At 40.3% G+C, this 27,858-nt stretch overlaps 1 protein-coding gene across 9 annotated transcripts in view; it reads left to right on the forward strand.

The window, feature by feature from the left end:
- DTNA (dystrobrevin alpha) overlaps positions 1-25,734 on the forward strand; it is a gene marked incomplete at both ends in the record, with an annotated part of 142,077 nt that extends 116,343 nt beyond the window's left edge. For 3 of the 9 annotated variants that reach the window (XM_079718034.1, XM_079718035.1, XM_079718036.1), the window contains 2 exons: positions 1,233-1,329; positions 3,125-3,175. In XM_079718034.1, the coding sequence (XP_079574160.1) occupies positions 1,233-1,329; positions 3,125-3,175 (148 nt within the window). Of the gene's footprint in view, positions 1-1,232; positions 1,330-3,124; positions 3,176-5,644; positions 5,684-11,234; positions 11,395-13,861; positions 13,952-15,415; positions 15,585-17,896; positions 18,030-20,027; positions 20,077-23,026; positions 23,147-25,593 lie in introns of those variants that run through there. The other 6 variants (XM_079718028.1, XM_079718031.1, XM_079718029.1 and 3 more) reach the window with 4 other exon arrangements.
- Positions 25,735-27,858: the final 2,124 nt, after the last annotated feature.

Below are 27,858 nucleotides of genomic sequence, written 5' to 3' on the forward strand. Positions count from 1 at the left end.
TCCTCGGGATTCAGAAAAGAGGCAATTATAAAGAAAATCAAAGGAAGGATTGCTCTGGAATAAGCTTTAAATGGCAATAAAAGCCAAAAATATAAATATTTTCAAAAAGAGTGATGTGTTTATAAGTTTTAAATTCATAATTCATTATAGAGAAGGCCTATATGAAAGCAAATTAAAAATGTCTCCTTTATATCCATAACCTGTCCTCCCACAAAATATCTTTTAATTGGATGAGTCATTGACCTAACTCAGTGTGACATTTTTATATTGTCAGTTTTTCATTTCAGAGTCCCTGCTATAGCTCCATTTAATATTGTGTCTGTGCCATTGAGATTAGGCATACTTATTCATACATTAACACATACATGGTTAAAGCATCCACACACTTTTTAAAATATAATTTCCAATATTTCAAAATCAGACAGAAGCCTTTGGGGCAAGGAAAAAATGTATATATTACTTTTTCACTAATGGTCATGAAATAATAGATTTGAAATAGATTTGGAAAATATACTTATACTTCAGATATGTGAATCATTAATATTCGTGTCCTTCATTGTTTTCATTCTTGCTGACAGCTGATAGAAGTTCTGCAAAACAAACCAAAATTAAGCAAACACAAACCTTGTAGATTGTTAGAACAATTGTATAGGAACTCCTTTTTGTCTGACCTCACTCTATGCGGCCAAACCCAAGCCAGAAGATTTATATCGACTATAAAATCTATACCACGAATATTTCTCCTCTGAAAGGCACCACATTGCATACTAAGAATTGAAGAGATTAAAAATGTACTTTTCTAAATCTGATTTCCATATACTAAGGTAATCAGTGTTTTCTGTGAGATTTACAAAAGGGTCCTTGGGTTTGGAGGATCTGAGGGATTGGCCTTTTTCAGTGACAATTTGGTTTTTGTTTATTATCTCAAGGGGACCCAATGGCACAGCACAGGGCCCATGACATAATAAGCATTCAAAAAAGATTTCATTAAATAGTTAATTCAGGGTAGATGGGGGTAAATATCCAATAAGAGTTTAATTTTGTTTTAGTATGACTTTTAACAAATAAACATACGCCCAAGCTATAATTGTTCATTCATTTGACATTTCCCTGCCTGGTAACCTATGTCAAAGACCCAGAGATGCCCTTTTTCTAGCATTCCACAAGACTGGCAAATGTGATTAGCTCAGTGAATTGCATGCTGTTTCTGATGGCAACTGCTTCTTTCTTAGACAGCGCAAGGATGAGCTGGAACAGAGAATGTCTGCTCTCCAGGAGAGCCGGAGAGAGCTAATGGTCCAGTTAGAAGGTCTCATGAAGCTACTAAAGGTAAGATGTTTCAAATAAATGTTTCCTAGACCTACAACTATGGCATTTGTAAAAAAAAAATTTCTAATTAAAAAAATAAAAGAAATTTGCACATAATGTGCAATGGTTTTTTCAATTACTATATGTGAGTTCCTCCAAAATGTGGTTTCAAACTCAGTTTTAGTACCTTTTCTTAGGCACATCAAATGATAGCAGTCAATTATAGGGCTCATTCTTATCCATTTCCTGGAACCAGACTACTGAGGACCTTCATGGCACAACTTATGTTGTGCTCATTTACAGTTCCTTTTGTCCTTGGAAGTAATAAAACTGGATTTATTTAGAAATATTTTACATTTCATAGCCTTCAGAAATTCTGACTAATCTAAACAGAAGCTAATATCTAATTCAGAAAATGAAGATACAGCCATTAAATAATTTTGGTGATTATAGTTTTATTAAGAGGAGTAACTTTGTTAATTTCAGTAAATGTTGTCAAATCTGTGTGGCTTTAGCAGCAAGTCACATAACTTCTCTGGGTTTCAAATGCAAATTGTAAATGGGAATAGCTCCTTAACTTTTCTGCAGGTAGAGCATTTAATAAGATGATCTATAGAAGTCCTCTGCAGAGTGTTATAATAATAATTCTCATTGGGAAGTGGCATTCTTTCTTTCATAAATCTTATTCCCTTCTTCAGTATGCACTAAATTGCATTTCAACCCAAAAGTAGACTAATTGTGGCCTCATGTCCATGATTGTCCCAGCAGAGGTTTCAGTGCTCTGTTGTCATCCTGCCTGATGTAAATAAGCATGAACCAGTATGGACTGGAACTGTGACATGCCAAAGGCAGGAACTAAAACTTCTGATAAAAGGACATAAGCAAAGTCTCTGGGACAACTCACTTGTGAGACAAGATGTCCTGCCTTTCAGTCCTTGGATCTCCCACATCCCTGACACCCCATCATTTATTGTTTCTGTATTGTTTTCTTTCTTTCTTTCTTTCCCTTCCTTTCCTTCCCTTTCCTTTTCTTACTTTCCTTTCTCTCTCCCTTCCTTCCTTTATTTATTTATTTTTTAATTAAAAATTAACAAATATTTGTTGGAACCTACTGTGTCCCGGGCACTGATGTAAGTGTAACAGTTTTCTTTTGTTTTCTTTATTCTTTTATATTCCTTAGTCGACTTTTCCTGCTATCAGTGTCAGGAATGCTTTATCTTTACTAAACAAAATTTACTTTTCATTGTATTAGACATATAAAGTGCAGAATTCAGTTTTTGTTGTACTATCTATGTTTAGACAGGACTAGATAATTAATAACCTCTTGCTGTTTCTGCCCTATTATCTCATTTGATGATATAAAAAAGCTCTTTCTGGTTTTTGTTTTTCCAAATCTACCAAATGAAGTGGGCCCATCCCATCTTTCCCTTCACTGAACGACAGGAACCTGAAAACAACCCCCTGGTTCTACTTCTGTAGCTTCTGTCACTGTAGCAATGGGATAGGAGTCCATTTACCACCAGCTATCTTGACATCAACATAGCCTAATTAAGCATAGTCTATGGTATCAGGATATACCAATAGCAGGATAGAGAGAGAAATCATGTTGAAGGATGGTTGGATGCATGGAGGAAAGAGATGGGTCTGTAATCTCAAATATCTAAATAGACTTGGAACTAAAGTCACCAGGAGAAGAGGCTTGACCTGCCATCAAAGCCACATTGAGGTTTCCCCCACCTTCATTCCTTCACACTGTGTACCTGCTCTTATTGGAACCCTGGGTAATCTAACTATTATTGATTCAATCTTTCTGTAGGAAGAAGAATTGAAGCAGGGAGTAAGTTATGTCCCCTACTGCAGGTCTTAACTAACAGTGGAGGGGCCTGCCGTCCTGCCGTTTTTCTCATTGCTTTCGCCTCTAATGTATGTTCATGCTTCAGTTTGGAAAGAGAAAAAAAAATTATACTAATTTGCTTCCTTTTCAATGTAGTGCTTGATTGGAGACATATAAAATTTAGCATTTTTTATAACTATTACTACCGTCAACATCAAAAGAAGAGCTATTATGTCCTTTAGAACAGGGAACACGCTTTAACTTGTTGGAAACTTTTTAGATCTCCAGGGGTCTAAGTTTCAAACCAGTCTCTCATGCTCTTCTGGGTTGTTGATCAGACCCTTCTCTTCATAGAAAGACACTCACCACAATCACTAACATTACACTAGGTAGAATCCACAGCACTCAGAAGCTAACCTCAACATCCTCTCATGCTGTGAATATTCAGTTCAGTTTCCATTTTACTGAAAAGATGTGGAACTTCTTTTTGTAAAAACCAGCCAATTACGTCTCCTTTCATTGCATAATGTTTAAGGCCTGCTCCCCACTGCTCACCGTTATGTGCTCAGTCTAATAAGAGAAAGACTGTACTCCGTAACTGTTCACTTCCCAAACCAGAATCCCTACCATTGGTTGACAGTCATCTCCAAAGAATAGGTAACTTTCAGCCTTTCTCGTACCACCAAGCACCTTTCTGCTGTGGGAGTTCACAAGGTGTTACATACATCTTCCCTGGAAATAGGAGCCTTGTGACTGTCTAACTGTAGCCTGAACTGAAGCCCCCTGTCTGGCCATGTAGCCAGATGCAGAAGCCAGCAGAGGGAGCAGCGTACTCAAAATACAATAATAATAAAACAAAAGCAAAATAAAAGCAGCTTTCGTTTCAAGTGCATGTACCAAGCTGTGTATAACAATATATCCCACTTACTGGTCTTATCAAAAAGTTTTATGTTGTTTCCATGGATCCATTAGAACCACAGCCTATCTGATTTCAACGTACCTTTTCATTCTTCTGTATTCTCTTTCCTATTATTCACTGTGCGTGTTTGTGTATAACAAAAAAATGTTTGCAAAATGCTGGACACATTTTTACCCTTCATTCCCAAGGTCTGTAAAAAAGGAAAGTGTAAAACAAATCTGTAATGTCAGACAATAAAGACAATGTATTACATTATTTGTATTTTGTGAAAAAAATTACTTCACTAAACTGAAGTCAAATTTTAATGAGAGACAGTCCCCCTGGGTAAAAGACACACATTTGCTGCCTGTATTATTGCCCATAAATGCATACATGGGGTATTGCTATTGTACGTACAGCACACTTAGATCATGGTAATGAAAAATGCCATCTCATGGTGCTTCTCTGCAAACAGCCTCTTTTCTTTCCTGTCTCTTACTCAGTGTGTGCATAGAAAAAGGAAATAAGGCTCACATATAACCTTCCTTCTCCTAGTGGAGAGAGTAGGCAACCATCCTGCAGCTAGTCAACCCTGCTTTAGCCATTTCCCTCGGGGACCCTCTCTCTACCATTTCCAAGGCAGCACATTCTTGAAAGGCTCAGTGGACCCGGAAGTTTATAAACAGATGAGTGCATAGAGCCGAACCATGGCAGCGCCCATAAGAGCATCACTGCCTTCTTTCCCTCCAGCTCCTCCCCACTGCGCCCTCAACAGCTGCGGCATCTTTGAAAGTCAGCCAGCAGTGGGTACCGCTGCCTAGGTACTTAAGGACCATTATTGGCAACACCCAGATGTCAGCAATGCATTGTCTGGGTGGGGAGAGTGTTTGTGGGTCTTACTCATTTCTTTGCTTACATAGTCAAGCCTCTTTTCAAAAAGGACCCAAGGCAGCTTACAACTAGAGACATAAACAGTGACTTCATAAAATGGAAGTAGAAAAATCGAAAACTAAAGAAGATGCAAATATGCTAATCATAAGGGACAAGGGTGTCACTATGAGCTTTCTAGCTGTGAGGCAAAAAAAAGGAAAACATAATTGGTGGTTTTATCAGAACAGAAATGCCAGTTCTCAAGGGACCAAAATTTCTGTTGGCATAAAATATAAAATGAAGTTTTCACTCAGAGCTTTATAGAAGTAGTGAATAATAAAACAGACACATGCAGTAGATTTCGTGTGGCTGATTCTTATACTGACCTTCAGTGAAAATTAAAGACAGAACCCCATATGTCCCAATCCTGCAGAGGCAGTTCTACAAGGAAATAAACAAATGCCATCCAAATTTATAGACTTCTCATGGTATAACATGATCTAAGGAGAGAATTTAGAAGTTTTAGTGCGGCATCTGCTTCTAAATTCTGTTTTTATTTATGAGCCTTTCCCCTTTGGCGACATTCTCTTTGTAAAATCAGATTTAAGACACCACACACAACAAATTGTGCTTGATTTAATAACCTCTACTTGCTTTATCATAAGTCTGTGTGGTTCAATGTATTTTATTATACTGGTATATATAGTTCCTACTTATGCTGTTTCTTGTTAGAAGTAATGCATGAATTTATTCCCCTTGAGGAGAGAACATGAATTTTTTTTTAAAATGGTGCCTGTAATATAATATGATGATTATGGTATCATAAGCAATAAATTTTTTTTACAAACTTGAATCGAAATTATCCTACCCTCTTTCTTCTTTGTGTATATGTAAGATTTATTGAAGGAACCATAAAAAGAACACTCATAAAAAGTTTAATAACAAAGGCGGCTGGGATATAATAACAGTGACAGCATGTTCCAGAGTTTCTGGTATCCTTCCAGGGCCAAATACTATGACCTGGTCTAAAACCAAGTATCCTTTCTGACCTTGAGTTCAGAAGGTAGGATCTCAATAATAATTTTCTAAGAAACATTACTGGAGCTAGACCTGAGTTATGGTGGTCCCAGCTCCTCACTTACAACTATAAGATCTTGAATAAGTCAATTAACGTCCTAGCAATTTATTTCAAACATACTGGTAATACATGGCTCACAGGGTTGTTGTATAGACTTTAAAAGATAACAAATGTGGAACCACTTTGTGAAATACTATATGCAAGTCAGATATAAGCATAAATGTATGTATATATGTATACATATACACAGGAGAATGTATAAACTTTTCTAATTTGACCCACATTTTACACGCATGCGCACATACACACACTCGTTTCTCTTCCTTACATTAACTTGTTAGTTAATTGTCTCAATCAAGGGAAGAAAGTCACACATCATTTCAAATTCCATCTCCTGCACCCATTCTCTTCTCTATTTACTACTGGATGGCCCATTTAACTCAGGAAATCATAGTCATTCAGGTTTCTACTTCTTCCAAATATATTATGGAACATGAACAGGCCAGCAATGGCAGATTTTAACAGTTTAGGTTCACCTTCTATTATTTCCCCTGCTCATCCTCTCTTATGGGTATTCTATGGAGTAGTGAAGCGATCAAAAATGAGGGGACATGGGGATCATTCACATCATAAATAATCAACTGCAATATTAGGACTAACATCTGTGTTCAAAAACATACCTTCCCAGCCTCTGTCTCTCTTTCTCTTTCTCTCTCTCTCTCATACTTCTTTTAAATTAGGAGTTGTTTAATTAATTCTAGAAAAGTAAAAATTGCTTCTGTGCTTAAAAGCCTTAGAAAATGACGCTTTAGTTCACAATAAAGACTAAGCCCCTTTTATGACACTGGAGGCCCCCAAACCTGTCTCCACCCCTTCTCAGCCTCATCCCACTCCACTCCCCATAGAGAACCTGCTGCATCAACCCCACTGGCCTTCCCAGTGTGTCTTCAGTACCCCTCACACTCCCCATGCCTTGCCCTTGATACTGCAAGCCCCGGAATGCTCTTCTCTCCCCACCCCAGTACTTGCTCTTTTCTGCCTGGAAATCTCTGCTATAAGACCCAAGGCAAATGGTGCCTCCTGTCTGACCAATCAGAATTAGTCACCTCATCTGTATCCCCACAAGAAGCCCTATGGTTATAGTCAGTCAGTGTGTACTGGAAGAAAGGATGAAAAGAGGGTTGAATGTAGCTAAACAGGCTGCTACGTAAAACCAGGCCTGACTACAATGCATTCTCCCCCAAACCTGAGAGGCTGACTTTCGGGGAGTGGGGTACCTGGGTGGGGGAGGGTCCATAGTACCACCTCCTCCTGTCTCATGGTCATCTGCTCTGCCATTTCTCCAGACAGTGCTGGTTCCACAATTAGACATTTGGCACTTTTCTTGAAGCATCCCTCCTTTCTGGTGCTGAGTGGAAACCCAAATACTTCCTGGAAAAATATCAGAAAATGTATGGATCTTGTCAGACTTTTTAAAAATTGATACAACAGCAGGTTGAGTGGACTCAGAGAATGGAGGGTAGAAATGAATTTTTCATTTATTCTCTAGGAAGAGAACAATTTTAAATTTGCCAAGTATGATGTATGTTCTCCTTCTTCCATAAATCACCTCTCTTCTCGGGAATTTGAGATCTATATATTGATCTGCATGGACCATTGTCCCTTAAGTCTTTGCTCCATTAATCACTGGATAATTTCCAGGAAAGGATGTTCACAGAGCTTATTCATTCTAACTCTTCTAAAGTTGTTAGCTGACAACCATGCTTCATGACCAGACCAGAGGCCACCATTCTCTAGGGCCACACCTGTGAAAATGAAACTCTGTGACGTCTTCACTAATCTACCCCAAAGCCAAGAGGCTACTGCCGTTCCCTAGTGGTCCTGCAAGAACAGCAGAAAGGAAGAACAGAGATGGCGTTCCCAGCAATAAGTCTACTATGCATCAAACTGGCCAGTGTCCTGACAAAGGGTGATGGGGCCCTGATCACCCAGGGAGCCAGGGTTCTACCCCCAAGTCTGGGTAAAGACTAGTCATGACTGGGGAGTTACAACTTGTAGGAAAGATGCAGTGAATCTTTACTTCAGCGTAGAATCTTCCACCTAAATTCTTCATATAATCAGACTGCTTGAAATTGCACCAGTTGGAGATTCATTTAGGAGATGGTAGCTATTAGCCATTCACACATTGGTGTAATTTAGACTCCATCAATTGTTTTTCCCTTAACATGAAACCACAGTCCATTATTTTTCTCTTAACACAAGACCACTGATGGGAGTTTTGAAGACAGGAAACAGGCAGAAAGGAGTTGGAAAAGTTCCCTTTGGAGACAAGGTGTTAAGCAAGAAGAGGTGGGGCTGGTGCGGTACCCAAAGGGGAGGGGGGAACCCCACAAGCTCCCTATGCTGCAGAGCCTGGTGGCACAGGTATGAGCAGGGCTGGCGTATACTACAGCCCCAGCACAGCCATCAGATATTGAAAGGCAGGCCCACAGCCCCATATCTGAAATCACTGGGTCCAGAGATGCTCCAAAACTCAGAATCTTTGAGGTTTTAGAAATGCAGTACAGTGCAGACACCACATAAGTAGCCTCACATTAATTATGAAACAACATGTGTTGCCCATTGGATTTCACATTTGCAGATAAGAGACTGTGGACCTGTATTTCTGTACTGGCTGATAGCCAGCCTGAAGGCTCTTGCTCCACCCTGGGCACTCACGCTGCTCTCCATGACCCAGTAACTAGAAGGTACTGCCTGGCCCAGCAGAAAGCCCTAGGCCACTGCTCCACCACCACTCCCTAGTGAGTCTGTGTCCTACGCCTTATGAGTCTTCAGGTTGTTAGTGAAAGTATGTTATGAAACATAGATGGAAATACGTGATGATTGGTCACAGTGCCAACAATTCTGAGGAGCAGCTGTGGTGCCCTGGGAAAGCCCTGGCCTTGTAGCCTAAAATCTGGGGATCCATTTTATCTCTGTCCTTCACTAGTTCAGAGATCTTGGGTAATTATCACCTCTGATCCTAGCTTGCTAACCTGGAAAATGAGAGTAATAATACCTCGTATGGTTGTTGAGAGGATTAAGTGAAGTAGATGGAATTAAAATGCTTTCTAGACTGCCAATTACTATTCAGATATAAGCTACTATCATTCCTAGCACTGATTAGTGGGAGAATAAAACAAAACTAGGTATGTAAATGTGCTTTAGAGACTGTAAATTACATACAAAAATGGAGTTTTATCATTATTGTGAATCTCCTATCGCAGAAGAGGATCTGGCTTCCAGGGTTGAGAAGGTAAGCCACCCTGTGTAGCCAAGAGGAGCCTTCTTCCTTCAACCCCTCTGTCCAACTTCCCATCATCACCAGTCCTTCCTCCCAGCTGCACCTGGCTCCTTGGTAAAAAGATCAGATGAGAAAGGACAAAGAGCTCTGCTGAGGACCCTGTCTTGAAAAGAATGTACAGGACGGGTTGCCAGAGAGAGGTACTTGATCTCAGGGTACCTAACCAACACCTGTCTCCTTTGAAGGATCCGTCACCAGCCATAGCCCATCCAGGTCCCCCCACCCCAAGGCAGGCAGACCACCTGGGCTCAGGCCCCAGCTCGGACACTCTAGCTCCATCTCCTGGGCAATTCTTTTCACCTCTCTGAGCATTGTGGTCCATAACCGTACATTTAGCATAATGGGACCTACTTCAATGGGTCAGGGAGAGAAACCCATGAGGATGTACATGAGAACCTTGTGCACATGGCAAAGCACGACTCAAACATGAAGTCACTTATTGATGTAGGAAGCAAGGAAATGCCCAGGTACCTCAGAAGCAGAGGTTTCGTGGTAATGACATTGAGCTGCCCAAGTTTGCTAGGGGAAACCAGACCCATCCTGGAGCAGGCTGGGGCAAGGGGCTGCAAAGCATCACAAGCAGGCAAACTTCTCTTCCTTGGGCCCGACAGGCCACTCCAAGGTACTGTTGTGAGTGAGAGTGGAATCCTCAGCGCCTTGAGCATCACATGAGTTATTTTCTGTTTTGCTTCATTTTTAATTCGGGATTTTTCTCAATTTATAGATTTGACTTTTATGTGTGATGCTGAGCCCTGGAAAGCTAACAGCATGGCATTTTACAGGATTGATGTTGTGTGTTTTAACTGCAAGCAGCTGAACCCACAGCAAAGACCTAAATCGAATATTCCAGAGCACGGCTCTGGTGGTGCATGTCTGGGGTTTGAATGGGGTGATGATGAATCTCTGGGCCTTGCTGTGGAAGAGTCCTCACTCTCCCTGGCCAGACCCAGTGGACTGAAGTGGAATTTATGTGAATACCTAATCTGTTGTATATGCACTTCTTACATTTTCTTATTCGTGCTGACTTTACTTCCTTTGTAAACTAATTATTAAAACAGAAAATGTTTCCAAGAGACCTCATTGTAGAACCAAGGCTGCGAAATTCAAGGTTTGACAGCCTCAGAATTATTTCATGCCAAGGGCTGGAATGAGGAGATAAATGGCTTTGAAGTTGTTTTCTCCTTTTTTCTTTACTCATTTTAAAATCCCACTGTTCTTGCCTTTTTCATAGGCGAAGAGGACAATTCCTACAGGAAACATTACCCAAAAATTAGAAACCAGGATTTCTTTTTTCTCTTCCCCATTTGAATCCCTGAATCACAGAGCAATTCGACAAAGACAACTTTTACTGTAAAACAGGGATTAAACAATTTACACTTCATCTGATTCTTTATTTGAGTCTTAACATACGCAATATGGCATGACATGATTGAAACTATAAATTATCCTCTACAGATGATGCCAGGACAAGACGGGTTGAAAGTTTAGGAAGAATGTAAACCACATCCATCCCAAATAGTCTCCAAGTTTATATTTAAAATGTTCTCCTAATGTCTTTTTATTCTATATAGAGCTTCCTTCAAGGAGAACATAAACACACCTTGTAATTATCACTGCTTAACAGTAGCTTCATTACATGGGCAAACATCTATATTACAGAACAATGAATGCAGTACTAATATTCTTAGCTTTCAGTTTGTAACCAAAACTTCAGATCATGTACAGTAAGGTCCTAAATTATCTGCACCTGCAACTCAGGTTGAGAATTACCATCTTAATTACCTAGGATTTTCACCTACTTTGGAATTTCATTGTCACTGTCTTTAACATTTGACTGAGGCACTGGGAAGGGCATTTGGCATCTTCTTGCGAAAACAATTAATGACTTGCATTGTCTCTCCAGACCCAGGGGGCAGGCTCTCCCCGCTCCTCCCCCAGCCACACCATCAGCAGGCCCATCCCCATGCCCGTCCGGTCAGCTTCCGCCTGCTCCACCCCGACCCACACGCCTCAGGACTCTCTCACAGGGGTAGGGGGAGACGTACAGGAGGCGTTTGCACAAAGTAAGTGGCTTTATTTGTGTGTGTGTGTTCTGCTTTTCTGTTGCAAAGAAGTCGCCAAGGATTGCATGATCTAGAGTTATCAGAGCCTCACCGTGGATGTTCTAGGGTATTCCACGGTTTGTGTCAGAGCCGGGCCTGCAAGACATTTTAGAAACTCCCTACACTGTTCTTCCCTTCACCATCTTATCTTCTTTTGGCTTCTCTTGCCCTGCCCTGTTTTTTTATGAGCCTTTGCTCATTAAGGGAAGGGAAATCCTTTCAGCAATATTCCAGGAAATTTTATAAATGTAATCCATTTTAAAATTCCGAAAGATATTTCCTCCTTTCTTCTCTTTACAATAAAGCAAACTCAAGATTGAGAGTAAACAATCCCAGCTCTTTAGCACTGAGGCTACCAAGAAGGATGCTTAGTCATTTTCCAGATGGCTTAAAGAGTTGAATCATTGCCTCTGTGTTATGGGGCTGTGAGGCTAGCCCTCCATTGTCAATAGAAGAGGACAAAGAGGGATGTGAGATGACAAACAGCAACAAACAGCATTCTCCCACCGCTGCCTCTTCTGCTTATGTACTGTGGAGTGTCAGGGTGGGAGTGGGGTCCCAAAGTAAGTGATCTTATTCATTTGGAAATATTTTAACACTTTATAAAACTTTTTCTTGTCATCACTTTTTAAATTTGTAGAAAATTAGAAAAAAATAAATCCTCCTGCCGACGCTCAGCCTGCCAATCTCATTCCTAGAAGTAAACACTATTAACAGCTTGGCCCTTCTCAACGTTTCACTTATATATAAATATCTATGTTTAAGTGTGCTTTTATGGACATAGACTCTTCTTTTTTCACACAAATTCAATCATGCATTGCATTTTGGTCTGCAATTTGCATCTCCCTTGAATTAGCGGTATATTGTGGATATCCTCCCAGGTCCTCACATGTAGATCTAAGGAAAAAAGCGACATATCGGACTATTAGTTTTAAGACAAAAAGAAACATAAACAGTTAAAAGACAAAAGAATAGACTTGAGGAAACATTTCCAGCATATGTAGCAATCAAGTTTCATAATTTCAGTTATACTTTAAAGCACACACAGCTCAGTCAGAAAAAGACACTCCTAAAACAAAAATAGGTGAAGGATAGGAACCAACAGAAAAACAAATAGCCAATAAAGATGTCCAATCTCACAAATAGTTGTAGAAATAAAAATTTTAATCAAAATCACCTTTTGCCTAGCAGATTCAAAAAAAATTGTTTAACATCAATAATATCCAGGGAGACTGAGGAAAAAGATGCTCTCATCTGCTGTTTATAGGGGATAAAAGCTTACATTTCGAAGGGAGAGCATGATGTACTTTCTGTTCTGAGGGAAAAAGGAAGATCCATTACAGGGCGTTTTCTCCTGAAAAATAAAATGATTAAAGTTGTACAAGTATAATTTAAGTTATGCAAAATAATTTCCTTTTTTTAATTTTTAGAGGGAAAAGTGTCCTTTCCCTAAATCTTAAAGAAATTTACAGTATATTAAATCAATTTGAGTTTCCTGTAATAATTATTGTTTTATCTAACTACTTTGATTTCTTAAATTTACATGTGTTTATTATTTTACTTATTTAGTTTTACTTACTAAGAAATCACAATGAAATGTGACCTATCTAAGCAGCCCCAGCTCATCCTGCATAAATTCATCTGTAAGTCAGGTATTTGGAATCTTAAGTCTTTTTTCCAAAGACATTATGAATTTGGCCCTCTGCTCTACATCCACCTTGCCCCACTCCCAGTCCAGCCCACAAATACCCTTTTAACCCTTAGTGGGATGGAAGCCTCATAATAATCTTCCTCTACCATAGAGAAACATGGTCTAAGTTCCAGTTCAGGGTACCAGGCATACATCTTCTGCCCACGTCTTGGCAGCAAGAGCAAGAATCCTCACTCCTTTTCCAAACTCTAGGGACATACAGTGCACAGGGTTCCCACTCCCAAGGGGTACCTGAAATGATAGGGGGAGCTCGGGGAGCCCTGATGGGAGACAGAGGCTATGGTGATGGAGATCAGAATCTGATGTGCTCAGCCACCAGGTAAGGGCTGAAACAGTAGCAGCTGCTGGGAAGGCACAGCTCTCGTGGCAAAACCAGACTTTTCATCTGTGAGGTGATTCTGAAGAAGGATGACCACACATGCTGGCTTACCTGGGATCATCCCAGTTTGTGCCAGGTCACCCAGTCTTGTTATTAATACCACCCCTTTCTCTTGTAAAATTGTCCCAATTTGGACAATAAAGTATATGAATCCCCATCAGTTGCCATGTCTTCTTATATCAAAGGCCACTGGCCTAAGCACAATGTATTTTTTTCAGGAAATGAACCAAAGTCTTAGACGTTTTCTTGCTTTAGGATATCAATGGAAATGATAAACAGCATAAAAATTTGGGGAAAAGGAAAGCTTTGATTTTTTTTCATTATCATTCTTTCTTAAGGTTCAAGAAGAAATTTAAGGAATGACTTACTAGTAGCAGCGGATTCGATCACTAACACCATGTCCTCTCTCGTGAAAGAGTTGAATTCCGGTGAGTCCCTGGTCCCCTCTCATTTGTCTTCTCATTGCAGAAGGACCCATAACTTCTGTTAGAGAGCTGCTCATTGTCAAGTATAAAAAGATTTTTTAAAGGTCTGTGTGATAGTTTGTTGGGATATTAGATTTTTTGTAGTACCGTTTATACTTTGCTAATGAGAAGATCATGAATACATGCTAAATGCACAAAGTTTGAAAAATGCAGAAAAGAATAAATATTAAAATTGACTTGTAAATATAGAATCCCAAGTTAGCCACTGTTAAATATATCATGACCCAAAGTGACATGATGCTAAAGTTATTTTATAGGGTCAAATGTCTTATTTACTAATTTAGACTTGTTCATTTGGAATGCATGGCTATTTGAAAGGAGCAAAACTGAAATTTACCTTTGCAATATCACTAAAGAAAGATCTGCAAAGAAAATAAATAGCATAAAATTGCAGCACTCTTCATCCTAATACTACTACACAGAGTTTTAAAAACTTTAACAGTGTGAATATGCAAATAAATATCTTATCAGTTACTAATACATCTCGTCTATTCCTTAAAGCCCTCCTAGCAAGATATCTGTTTGAAAGGACTGTGGTCATATAATTGAGATTACAACAACTATAAGAAAGAAAATTTTAATGTTAAAAAAAATCTGGATTTGGGCTTCCCTGGTGACGCAGTGGTTGAGAGTCCGCCTGCCGATGCAGGGGACGTGGGTTCGTGCCCCGGTCTGTCTGGGAAGATCCCACATGCCGCGGAGCGGCTGGGCCCGTGAGCCATGGCCGCTGAACCTGCGCATCCGGAGCCTGTGCGCTGCAATGGGAGAGGCCACAACAGTGAGAGGCATATCGCAAAAAAGAAAAAAAAAAAATCTGGATTTAAATTTCATAAAACCTCTATAATTAGAATTAATGAAAATTGTTGCTATTATTTTAGATTAAGATTACCAAATAAGATAAAAATGACAGTAGTTAATACATCATGATTAATGGCATGTAATCACTGCCCTAGCAAATGATGACTAAAAATGTTATTCTCATTGTAGGCGTTTCAAGGACTATTAGTTTATACTCTTATAATTTTTTGAAATATTAAGTGAATGTAATACTTTAGGTCTGTGTTTCCTAAATTAAAGTAATATTAAGCAAAAGTAACAACAGTTTTAATAAAGACTTTTATAGAGGGAGAAAACAGATGGCTTCAAGAATTAAGTCAGTTATTAAGACAAAGATTCCTTATAATATTGAGATAAAAAGACAATACTGTATACTAACTGATTTTGTGGTAATTCATGTCAGTATCAATTCTCATTTTGAGAAAAAACGAACACATACTTGACTTAGTACAATAACTGGTCAGTGTTTTAATCAGCATAGGTTGGTTAATGTTAAGCCTAGCCCTTTATTTGCCGATCAATCATAAAAAAATCTAGGTCATTCTTCACTTCTTCAATTGTACCTAATAGAGGCGGGGAGTGAAACTGAGAGTAACGTGGATTCTGAATTTGCACGGACTCAGTTTGAAGATCTGGTCCCATCACCAACCTCTGAAAAGGCTTTTCTAGCGCAAATCCATGCCCGAAAACCCGGGTACCTTCACAGTGGAGCTACCCCAAGTGCCATGCGTGGCGATGTGTAAGTATCTTCTGCTTGCGGGTATTTTCTCAGTAACAGAACACTCTGCAGGGAGCATAGGAAAATAAAAACATGGTTGCTCACGTCTTTATTTTGGAAAGGAATGATTCAGTTTCCTTTTCTGCCAGAAAAGGTAGAAGGGTGCTACATTTCAATTTGTCGTTGTGACTTTTCCCCCTAACAATTTCCAGAGTATCAGTAACAAAAACCAACCAGTACTTATTGAGAGCCTGGCTTGCCCAAGGCACTGTGCTAATTGGATACAAAATAGTGTCAAAAATCTCTCCCACCCTCCCTGGGCTCATAGACTAGTTCAGGAGATAAATCATCCTATCTCCTGAATTTACTAGATTTGCTCTTAAAGGACCTGGTGATACTAGAGAGGTCTCTGTTCAAAGTGGGTGTAAACAGCACCATATATGCACTTGTGATTGAAATAACTAAATGTACAAAGTCTCATTATAAAGAAGTCCAATTCGCTTGAATTATTGAATATGTATAAACCTGACCTTCAAAAGACATTTTGCAAAGATTTTTCACCCAGTTAGTCTTTTGTAGCTTGACAGGAGCCAGTAGAATCACTCACGTAGCCACTAGAATTTCTGTGACGTTGGATCAGCTCAAAGCAGTCAGGCAGAGAAAACCAAAGCTGAGAAACAAAGGCAAAAAGCTAGGACAGACCTGCAGAACCCAGCTTGGGAGGGAAAAGGGTAAAATGAAGGAAGTGAAGTAAGCGGAGTACTGAGAAATGTGGGCAGGGGCTCACCCAAATTCTGGAAAAGAGAATTGATGAACAGTTCAAAAAAAACTACAGAAGGGTGATGGTGCTTAATGTGAGAAGAACTGCAGATGAGTCTATAAAAATAAACTGTCTGTTTTAAAGACCCAGAGAAGAAACTAACCAGAGGCCTTTCTGGTGTTTTGGCTCTCCATCCAAGCAGTGAGTAAAAGGCCAGTAATAATGGGGAATTATAAATAGACATGGTTTGAAAGCCAGCTGTGAAAAGGCAGAGCATAAGATCAAAACAAAACAGTTATAATTTTATGTAGCAGGAAGCTGCTGCTTTTAACTTCAGTTTGCTTTCTTGTTCTTTCCTCTATAATTTAGAATTATTTGATTTATTTGTTATTCAAACTGGTGAATTAATTATCAGTTTAGTCTGATAAATACAAATCCATTTGATTTTTTTATAATTAAGCATTTACATGGTGGTTACCTAAAATTTTCTTGATCCAATCCTAAGGTCCAAAACTGTAACTAAGGCCACTCCATCTGCTGTCCCTGGTACACTGGTGGCAGGACCAGCTACAAACATGGCTGTGGGGCTTGGGAAGGGAAAGTTCATAGAGGCCTCGCAGACCTATTTAGGCTGACCCCAAACCTCTAAAAATAACGAGGACATGTCGTACAGATATAAATAAACATGAATATTGGCATTTAAGTTCCAACCCAGAAACTTCTACTTGACCACTCTTTTCATTTTAGGGGATATTTTAATATCTGTACTATCTAAACATGTACTGTGTTTTAGCCTGAGAATATTTTAGTCATATGATTTAGGTTGTGAATTTATGTTCAGTCCCAGGAACAGCTTTATATATACTGGGATGAATAGATGGAGAGAGTCACACATTTAGTGAATGACATCATTCTTATCTATTTATTTCATAGTGGAATTGGACAATTTAAATGGATTTCTTAAGTTCAGAGCTAGTATAAATTTTGAAGATCAAGAGCTATGGGTTAGAGTATTAGTCTTCCTGACATCGATTAGCTGATCGATGAGAGTGACTTGACTCTACCACAAGAATAAAGCACATGGGTGCACGTGCCTATGTACATGCATAACACAAAGAGGGTTAAATTATGAACAAATGTCCTAATCATTATTTCACTAGAGGGCTTATTTCCCTTATAGAAAGTGTTCTTGGATTCCATTTTTTTTAAGCCCCCAAATTGGAGAAATTATGTCCTCTCAAAGGATAAGCCTACCCTTTTTAGGAATGACAGACATTTAAAGGTCAGCTCATTCCTGTTAACCCTAGGAAAACATAGAGGACAGTGATCACCAGATTGCCATAGAAAAATTGTCTGTGAGAACACCTTGATCATATATTTCTCCAAACTTCCAAAGCTTTTTAAAAGTTTTTTTCATTATGTCAAAGAAGAGACAGAATTGAAGTGAATTGAAGCAAAGAAGTGAATTGAAGGACTAAATAAATGTGTGCCCAGAACTACAGCTAGCACAGGAATTCCACTCATACTCTCCTTTAAGATTTGCTGTGAAACTCCCACTGTGGTTGATTCCCAGGGTTACAGAAGATGGGGACCCATATGTGCGGCCAGAGGATGAGAACTATGAAGATGACTCTGTCCGGCAGCTGGAGAATGAGCTGAAGATGGAGGAATACCTGAAACAGAAGCTACAGGACGAAGCCTACCAGGTACCAAGAGCTGGCCCACATCCTTTACCACTCCTGCCCCAGCCCCTCAGTAGCTGGGTCTTTTCCATTACTCCAAAATTCGGTGCCTTCTCCTTCCTTCCACACTCCCTTTCTGGAATATTCTGACTGAACTCCTTAGTCCATGAATTCTAGACAGGAAAAATGTTATATACTTCTTATAGCTGTCACTCACCATGAATTCCTATGAATTCTGAGTTGGAAAGTAAAAGAGGCCTTCCACATTAGTGGAAACATGGTGACTAACAGTCCATGATCCTCCAAAATGATTAGGAAAATGCTTTTTAAGAAAAGATACAGTTGGCCCTCCATATCCACAGATTCAGAATCTGTGGATACTGAGGTTCAACTCTAAGGGACTTGAGAATCTGTGGATGTTGGTATCTGCTGTGTGGGGATGTCCTGAAACTAATCCCCCATGGATACTGTAGGATGACTGTCAGGGAACAAGGCTCAAGGAAATTGACTAAACATAAATATACCTCCTCCCTTGAATCATTTGTCCTCAGCTTCCCTCACTGCCTGCCTTATATCAAATGTCAAGAAGAGAAAGAGTGACAAACCTCACCAAGAAATGTTAGGGGAACTGTAGGCCCACATTCAGCAGGGTGTGGTTGGGCAGATTGTCATATGTACTGGAGCATATTAATCCATCTGAGAAGTCACTGGACATAACACATGCAATTGGAAATAAGTGTTATTAGCAACTCATCCTTAAGGGGATGCATTTTCCCCATGGAGATTGTTCTACTGCCATGTTTGTTTTTCTTGTATGTTTCCCTTCTCTGTGTCTTGTTGGGGTTCTGGGAGTTCAGGGGTATTTGGCTCGTTGAGACCTGCTGCGTCCCAGACCCCGGGGGTTATTTTATCATGTCAGGCTTTCTGTCTGTTGGCCAGACAAGCTTTTTCCACTGTCTTAGATTGGCAGTAGCCCTCTCTTTCTCTATTAGTGAAGGAAAGAGAAGCAGAGAGAATAAATTATCTTCTCCTTCTCATATATTTATAGATTGTTTGGAAATATCTTCCCAAGAAGAATAGAGCAAGAGGGAAGCCCACCAACCCCATCTTGACAATATAACACAGAAGCGTTGCCTCTCTGGAATGTTCCATTAGCCTTTTCAGTTTAACAGCCACATTTCAGAAGCAACTACACTGTAGGCCTAGATAAACAAAACAAACAGTTACCAGATATGTAAAGCCGTACTTTACTGCTACAGAAACAAAGTTGCCTTGAGTGCAGACCATGGAGGACGTTCTTGCTTTGCGACTTCTATGGCCTATCCGTGGAAGGAAGTTAGTCTGGATGAAGCTCCAAGGTGTCTGTGGGAACTCTGAGGGATAGCATTCCTACTCGTATCTCATTTGGCTCTGCTGCATAGAGGGAGAGAGAAAGGTGGTGAAATAATCAATATTCTTGTTCATGCTGTTAGAGGTGCCTGTTAGACCTCCCTATTTGAGCCCATATCAGTTTCTGGATTTTGGTAACCACAGTAAATGAAATTCTAGATTTTTTTTAAAAGAGAGTCATTTCATATAAGATATTAGATTTTTATTTATTTTAATGACTTAGGACTTTAACCTGATATGACCAAAATGAAGGGAAATTCTATTAATAGCATCAGCTCCAATTGGAGTTCGTGCCATCTCTGGTAGATGTTAAGCTCCTTCTCTCTCTCCTTTCCTTTCCACACCCAGTGACTTCAAGGGAAAGACAAAGAAAAGGGCTGAGAGATAATAGGCCTGTGTGTCCCCACTCAAGATATATGCCCTGGAGAAGGTCGAAGTGGTTTTCCTTGACTTCTCTATGAGCGTATGGTTATTGGATGGGCCAGAAAGTTACTTTCATTCCTTGGACTGTCTCTCTCTTTCTTTCTCTCTCTCTGTCTTTCTGCATGGCTTCCAACCAAATAATTCACCAGCTTGACTACATCACAGACATGACATGTCACCTTTCTTGTTTGTGTCCTTTGTCACCCACAGGTCAGCTTGCAAGGTTGAATGCAATATCCTTTTATCACTCTCCTCTCAAGTAAGTATCCTCTTATTTAGGAGGAAACATGGCCACTGTACACTGGATTCTGATAACTTGTAACCTATATTCACAATCACTCTCTCTTAGGTTTTCTCTATGATAAAATATCCTCCTTCCCCGTCTATGAAGCATTTCATTATAATCCAGTGGAGATTTGTCAGGCAACCTTGGGAGTTGACTTTTTACTCTATTAATTAGGAAAGTTGGCACAGAAATTTCAATAATACCAAAGATGCCCCAGAAATTCATAGCTGTGAAGCCATAACACTGATCCATAACTGCATCCAAGTTTTCAGCCTCTCTAGCACTTGAGAGAGAAAAGTCCAGGCTTGCTCAGCACTTGCAGAGATGAGTCAGCTCCTTAGTCCTGCTGTATTCAGGGCCCAAAAGATCAAAGTGTGTACCTTAACTAGTGAAAGCAAAAGCATGTGTTATTAAAGGAAACAAAAGAAGCAACAACAGAGAGGAAAGCTTCTACAGCCTTATGGTTTTAGAACAGCTGATTCAAATCCATTGTGGAATTCAGCAAGATATAATTTAATTTCAGATATCATTTCTGTGGCATGTGGTCCCCCAGCTTTAAGGATCTACCTAAATACGTGGGAAATCCTCAGTAATTTTTTTAATGTAAAGAGAATAGCCCTCGATTGGCAGGATCACTTCACTATAGTAGTCTGAAGCTTAGGCCCTGGACTCGAATAGACTGATTTCAAATATGAGTTCCATCAAATCTTAGCAGCATAATCTTTGACAAACTACTAGACTTCTCTGAGCCTCTGTTCCCTCTGTACAACATATATCACAATACCTACCTCATGGAGGAGTTGTACTCACTGAGATATAGCTTTTAAAGAGCTTAACATAGTGGCAGACGCATTATCATTTTATTCTGAGCACACACATACATGCCTAGCACTATGCTCAGTGCTTTACAAGCAGTTCAGTCCCTGGGAGTGACTATAATTATTATGTGAGTGTATGAGAGACCCCGGGACTCAGAACTAGCTTGCTTGCTCTAATTGTGTAAATACGGCTGGGACTCAGCTTCCTACAATGATTTGATATACCTTCAGCTACACTGTCCCATGAGACTTAATGGCTTCTCTGGCTCCAGCCAATGGCCATTTAGATGTCCCACTTCAAACCTAATACACCTCTTACGGTCATCTGGATGCACGGTCCCAAGGACTTGTATCCACTTTAGTTCTACTGTCTTTTCCCACTCATGGAATAGTGCAGTTGATAGGAAACTCAACTCTGGCTGCTAAATTGAAAAAGCGATATATATCTCCTAAATGACATATCAATTAGTAAAGAATACATTCTACTTCAAGCACTACTGACCTCCTGTCTTGGTCCTCAGGTTAAGATTAAGCAAGTAAAAATTAAAGTGTAATTTTTATTATGAAATATATTTTTTGAGCTGTGAGGCCCTCTTGGTATAAAAGGGAGGATCTTATTGAGTGCGTTTTAGTCTGCCTCCCTTGGATTTGAGAATGCTACCCCACATGTTCTCCTGATTCATGATGACTGCAGTGAAAAATTCCCAGGAGCTGTTTCTGAAAATATTCAGTCCAGTTATAACAAATCTAGTCCCAAAGGAGCAAGCCTTTTCCTTTCATAGCATTTTCTTTCTCTGAGCTCCAGCAATTTGATCATTTTTGTTCTGCACATTATTTAAACATCAGTAGGTAGTTCTTAGAAAAATATACTTTTCTAAAAGCCTAATGAAATGCCCTTGACATAAACCCAGATAAAAAGTGGTATTTGGTTCTTGTCCATAAACGCCAGAGATTTCAGTACTCTGAAAGTTCTTGGGCCCCTTTTAAATCTTCTGTTGCCAGTTTGGCAGTGAATAGTTAAAACAGCTGTGGCCTCTGCCGCTTACTGCATCCTTACCTACCTAGCTGGCATCCCACAGAACTCTAAATATAAACCAGCCTGTCACTAAATCAGCAAATCAGACAAAATTCATTTAAGACTGGGTAGAACACTGTAGGAATTAGTAGCTTTTCATCTTTGCACCTAGTTTTACCCTACTGTAATTTTTCTTGATGTAGCCAAGAAATACAGCTGAAATTGTAGAACAGTTCATCTGTTGAAATCTATTTGTTTGGACTTTCTGGCTACACTACAAGACCAGAAATTATCCCAAAGTATATGCATCTCTTCTGCAAAGGTCCTAAAGCCGATTTCAGCAGCTCAGAGTCAATTAGGCATCCACCAGGCAGAGCCCTACATGACTAAAGGGCAAAAAGTGAAACACCAGAGACATGGAAGACCCATCCTCTGCTCAAGAAGAGCCTTAGACCTCTCTGAAGATAAATAGGCACTCACCAATACACTAACAAGAGTGAATAGAGTGAAACCTGACTTATTGCTTTTCAACTAGCCACATTAGAAGAAACAGTACACAGAAAGGTTAGCACTCAATTAGAGTCCACAAGAATCCCATTCTAGCCCATTCGGATCTTGGGTTGGTCCTTTTCCATCCTTCTGGCCACATGGTACTCTGCGTGCCTTGACCAGCCACATCCTAACTTCAGAAATTGGAGGGTTGGAAGAACAAAGTGGATTTTTTTTTTAATTAGCATGGCATTCTGATGGTGAGTCAGTGCTCTCATCTCCTTGTCCAAAGGACAGCACAAATATTTCTGTTTACGTTGCTTTAACCCTCCAAACGCCTCAGGTACCCACTAGGCAAGAGACTCAGCATGGAGGATTCTTGTCCTCTCTTCTTTCAGAAGGTGCGGTAGCCCACAGTGTCCCAGGACGTTCATTCCTGATTGTCAGAGGAAGAAAGTAGAGGGTGTGTGTGTGTGTGTGTGTGTGTGTGTGTGTGTGTGTGTGTGTGTGTTGGGGGGGAAGGGGTGATGCTAAGCTTCATAACCCTAATTTAGAGAGCAGTTACCATCTTTAAAAAAAATTACACATTGCTTATTCCCAGGCAAGCTATAGTCAGACAGATGAAAGTAACATGAGAACTGGTGATGGACAGAGCTGCACCCACCCCTACAGAGGAGAAGACGGCAGCCTGGCAGCAGCCTCACCTCACAGAAGAGAGGACCCACTACACGCAGCAGCTCCCGACAGACCCCTGCCCCTAAAGACGTGTTCTGCTGGCTATAGCGCAGCTAACTTTTTGTTCTCAGATTTGTAGTTCATAGATGTGTGTTTTGAGAAGGAAAAAAAAAAAAGACTTCTGTTCAAAGCTAACTTATCAGCTACATCTTCTGTAACATGTCTCATGCCTCAAAATGAAAACACAGGCTGAAATCCTGCGCTGCTGTTACTCACAACGGCAGTATTAACAAGCATCTTAAACCTTTGCACATGATATTGACCCTGGTCAGTTTACAACGATAATATTAATACTGTTTATAGCTAGGAGTTTGATTTCTGAATTCTCTGAGATTTTAGAAAAACAATTGATTACATACACTGTACATTTTTTTTTTCCACAGCATTTGGAGAAAAACAACCACTTGCAATTACTCACTAAGCCCGAAGGATTTGGTTCCTGAGGGTACAGACTCAGAGCCCTAAAGCCAAGAAGGGCTCTTGGCCTGCATGGTCTGCACTTGTCTCCAAGTCTCTTGAGAGCAGAGGCTTGAACCAAACACACCAGGAGAATCCAGTCTTTGGGGCTTCTTTGCATCTTGGGGTTGTTTTCTTTCAAGATACTCTAACCAGTCAGCCATAGAGTTTAGTGTAAATATTTTTTTCCAAATAGAGATCATATTCCCAAAAAAAAAACAGGCAACATTCAAATTATATAGAATCTAGTTTTTAAAATCAGCACAGATCTTCTTAAAAACTGTGAACTCTGTTTTGAAATACTCATTACTAAAGCTGTTTATAAACCACAGGTGCCATAAGATCCCCCCAATGGACTCAAGTTATCTCTGCTCTTCCACAGGCTGGTTCCTCTCGGTTTAGCTTTAGGGAGCATGTTTCTAACAGCACCGCTCATCTGCAAGTTCCTCTATCAGGTCGTTTGGACGCCTTTCAGCTTTAAATGTACAGGCTTAAAGTGCGCTTGCAAACGTTCGCCCTCCTTTTCTTTCTGAATGTGTATTGCCTTAGCTGGCTACCTGGTGTTCTGCATGCAGCCTCCTCTGGTCACATGAGAGGAAACAGGCTCTTCTAAGTGGAGTTGGGATTTTGCACTCCGTGAAAAGCTAATGTGCAAAAGAACTGACAAGGAAGGGAGAATGAATGTCTCTGTCGATGGTCCTTTCTGAGGGCCCTCTTTGGGGAGTGCTAAAGACCTCCCTTAGAGATTCTGGGGAAATGAAAAAATAATCTTCTACTCGTTTCAAGATTTGATGAAATAAACATCCTACAACATAGTAGATACATTATCCTTAAATTGGCAGCTTCCCTGGATTCCTGTTTCTCCTTTAAGAGAAAGAAGAGAACATCATTTTAGAACAGTGGTTCTCACAGTGTGGTCCCTGGACCAGCAGCGTCAGTATCACCTGGGAATTTATTAGAAATGCAGATTCTTAGGCCCTAACCCAGGCCTAAGGAATCAGACATTCTGGGGCTGGGGCCCAGCAATCTGTGTTTGAATAAACCCTCCAGGTGATTCTGATGCACGCCGAAGTTGGAGAACCACTGCTTTAGAATAAAGTTGTGTAATAAAATCTCTGAAGAGGCCTTATTCAGAATAAGCAAGAAAGATTCTGAGTCAAGCCTCAAAGCTTCAGCTATTCGGTTTTGCTTCCAGGGCTGGCAAAAACCTGCCACCTCCCAGAGTCGGTAGTTGGTGGGTGCCCAGGTGAGAAGAGACATCCTGACATCTTCCAGCTTCCTTGCCAGAGAGCTCTAAGATGTTCATGTCTCTGCACTGGGTCAGAAACCACCTCCTTGGCTGCCCTGTGGAACAAAATCGCTTGCCTTGGAGATAGTAAAGCTCTTGGTTGACTTTAGCAAGGAGCCCAGTCTGCCCACTGATGCACTTAATCGTATTTCCCTCGGGAGAACCAGCCTGACAAATGTCCCTGAGAACAGGCTGACACCAAAGGGACACAACTGCACAGTTCTCAGATTTCTTTGCACAGATGGATTTTATTGCGGATTTTGTTGGTATATCCTAATGTTCATCTCTTTTCCACTGCCCATCCTCTGTGAACCTGTGCCTCTCTAGATGGAGCAGGTGGCCACTGGTGCCTCATACTCAGTACTTAAAACCACTACATCCCAGCTACCTACATGGCTGTCAGCTCTCAATCATAGCCGGGCAGTTCCTGAACTCAGAACCCTGACCCTGCAGGTGGCATTCAGCCACCAACTGGACCGAGCTGACAGATGTTGTCATTTTGTGTTTCTCCATCAAAACGTTTGTCTAAGGTTTGAACTGTTCTGCCAATAACCTTCCCCCGTCATAGCATTCATTGCCAACTCCATCACACGGTTGTCGAAACCATCGTACAAAGCCATTGCAAGGACTCTGGAAACTGCTGCCAATGACCAATTCCTGACTAACCAGCCACCTTTTCTTTCTCTTAGCTCCACGTCAGCAATGAGACCAGACTCAAGCACCCCTGTCCTGTAACCGAGACAAAATGGCGTGTGTTGTTCTGGGTTTTTGTGGTTTGCGGTGGGTTTCTTTCCTTGGCTCTCCAAATCTACTTTTGGGGCCTGTTCTAAGTGCAAACCCAGCAGGTGCCACCTGTCCTGTCCATTAGATCCAATTCCGTCTGGCGGGGGTTGTTTCTTTCTTGTTCCACGATGAGTTGCACATCCACCTCCATTAGAGATGTTGGCCTATTAATGAGCACTGGTCTAACACAGCCAACCCTCCCCGACGGGGCCATGTAATGGAGGGAGGGAGGAGGGTGAAATCTACTGTAGGGGATTCAGGAATCAGTTGTGGTTGGTCAGGACGGAAGTTGGGGTAAATTTGGTTGGTCAGAGGGAGATGTGCTGGAGATGGTGAAAAATGGATTCTCGAGTGATCTACTATAAGGCAGGGAAGGTTCATTTGTAAGTAGTAATGTGAACTGAACTACATAAGAGTGTGGCCTTTGTTGTGATATACTATGTATTTTCTTATATGCATGAGCCAGACTGTTGCATCATAATTTAGCACTGATGTCTGCTTTTATTTTGATCATCTTTGTCCACCCTTATTAGTTCTTGGCTGTTAACTGTAGGTAGACGTTGTAAATCCAGCAGCCTTTGGTTGCTGCAATCACCTTGGTTCAATTCCGCTCAAGGAGCCACAAACAAGAACTCCACCGTGTCCTCAGAAGAAAGGGCATTTTTACCTTTGAACCAAAAAGAGGGGGGAACAAATCAGAAGTATCACATCCTGAGGCTAATTAACTATAAGACATTTTTAATTATGACTACTGTAATTTGACACCATTTGAAATAACCAGTTCAGAGACACTAAAGATTTCACAACATTCATTGGTATGTAACAAAACTACTATTGTATGGGTTTTTTGTATTGCTGTTAAGTATTGTTTTGTGTGTATGTGTGTGTGTTGGAACCTCCTGGGGACATGTTATATTTTGAAGTGATTAAACTATTTAATTGTGTGTCTATATTTTGGAATGGAATTATTTCTTCATTAAAAAATCTTTTTAAAAACACTATAGCTTGTGTATTTTGTTCCTTTGTTTCAGTGAATTTCCTAAAGCAACATGAGGTTAGTCTGTTCTAAGGAGAAAGAGGACAAGTCAGTATTTGCAGCATGAAGCATGGACCACCCATTGAGGATCAAGCAATTGAAGCCAAATACCTCACCTTTTCCTGCCTTTGGGGATGCAGGTTTTTTTTTAATGAGATACTATTCTGCTGCTCAGGGAAAGCCCTGTTGTAATTAACATAAATCCATACACCCTCGCCTTTCTTCTCTTCCTCTTCTTTCTTCTTTCTTTTCTCCCCCAAATTCCAAATACTGGGAAAAAATAACTAACATTTGTGTAATCCTTTACAACTTTAGAAGAAACTTCTTTATTTACATTTAATCCTCACAATATCCATTTGAGGAGTGCTTAGTCTTCCAGAAGTATAATCTAGGGAACTGCCTTTGTTCTGAAAATATCTGCAGACAAGGCTGAGATGGAAAGAAGACTAGGCATGCCATCAAACAAGAAACAGAGGGAAAACACAAGAAATTTCCCACTTCTGAGAAGAAGCTGCATTTTTCGGAGGAGTTTCTGAAATTAGGCTTCTCCCTCTATCCAGGGCTATGAAGACTTCACCTCACCCCTGCTAGATCTGGCATTGGTCAAGACTAAGATTCATCCAAGGAGTTGTGCTCAATTCCTTGGCTTTGGTTTAAGTCCTACTGCTGTCTTCTGGTTGCCCTAGCAACACATATTAAAGTTTGCGAATTTTTTGTTCTAAACGTTATCTGAGCTAGTAAAGGAGAACTGGGAGGCAATAGAAAGGTGAAAAGAGATTTTCAGTATCAAATTTTTTCTAAGACATCAGATCCTGAAGCAAGACTGTGATATATACCAAGAACCAGCACAACCCAAAACATTCCCCTAAGACTTCACTGGCATAGTCAGGAGTAATGGGGCAGGTCTGGTTGCCCAACACTGGAGCAGCTTAGGGCAAGAACCTTGTCCCGGTTTGTAGCCAACTTGGGAACAATGGTCCTCCGAAAAACAAAATCCTTTATAGTCCTTTTAAAAATGCTGGCTTTGGGGAGTTAGTGCATGAGAAAAGAGTAATGTTTCCCCTCTACTGCAAAGAGAGCTGAGAAGCCTCTTTGTTGTAGAAGGATTCAAATATTTTAACAGGATAATAAGAAG

Source organism: Hyperoodon ampullatus, assembly GCF_949752795.1.
Source record: "Hyperoodon ampullatus genome assembly, chromosome: 13".
Classification (NCBI taxonomy): Eukaryota; Metazoa; Chordata; class Mammalia; order Artiodactyla; family Ziphiidae; genus Hyperoodon; species Hyperoodon ampullatus.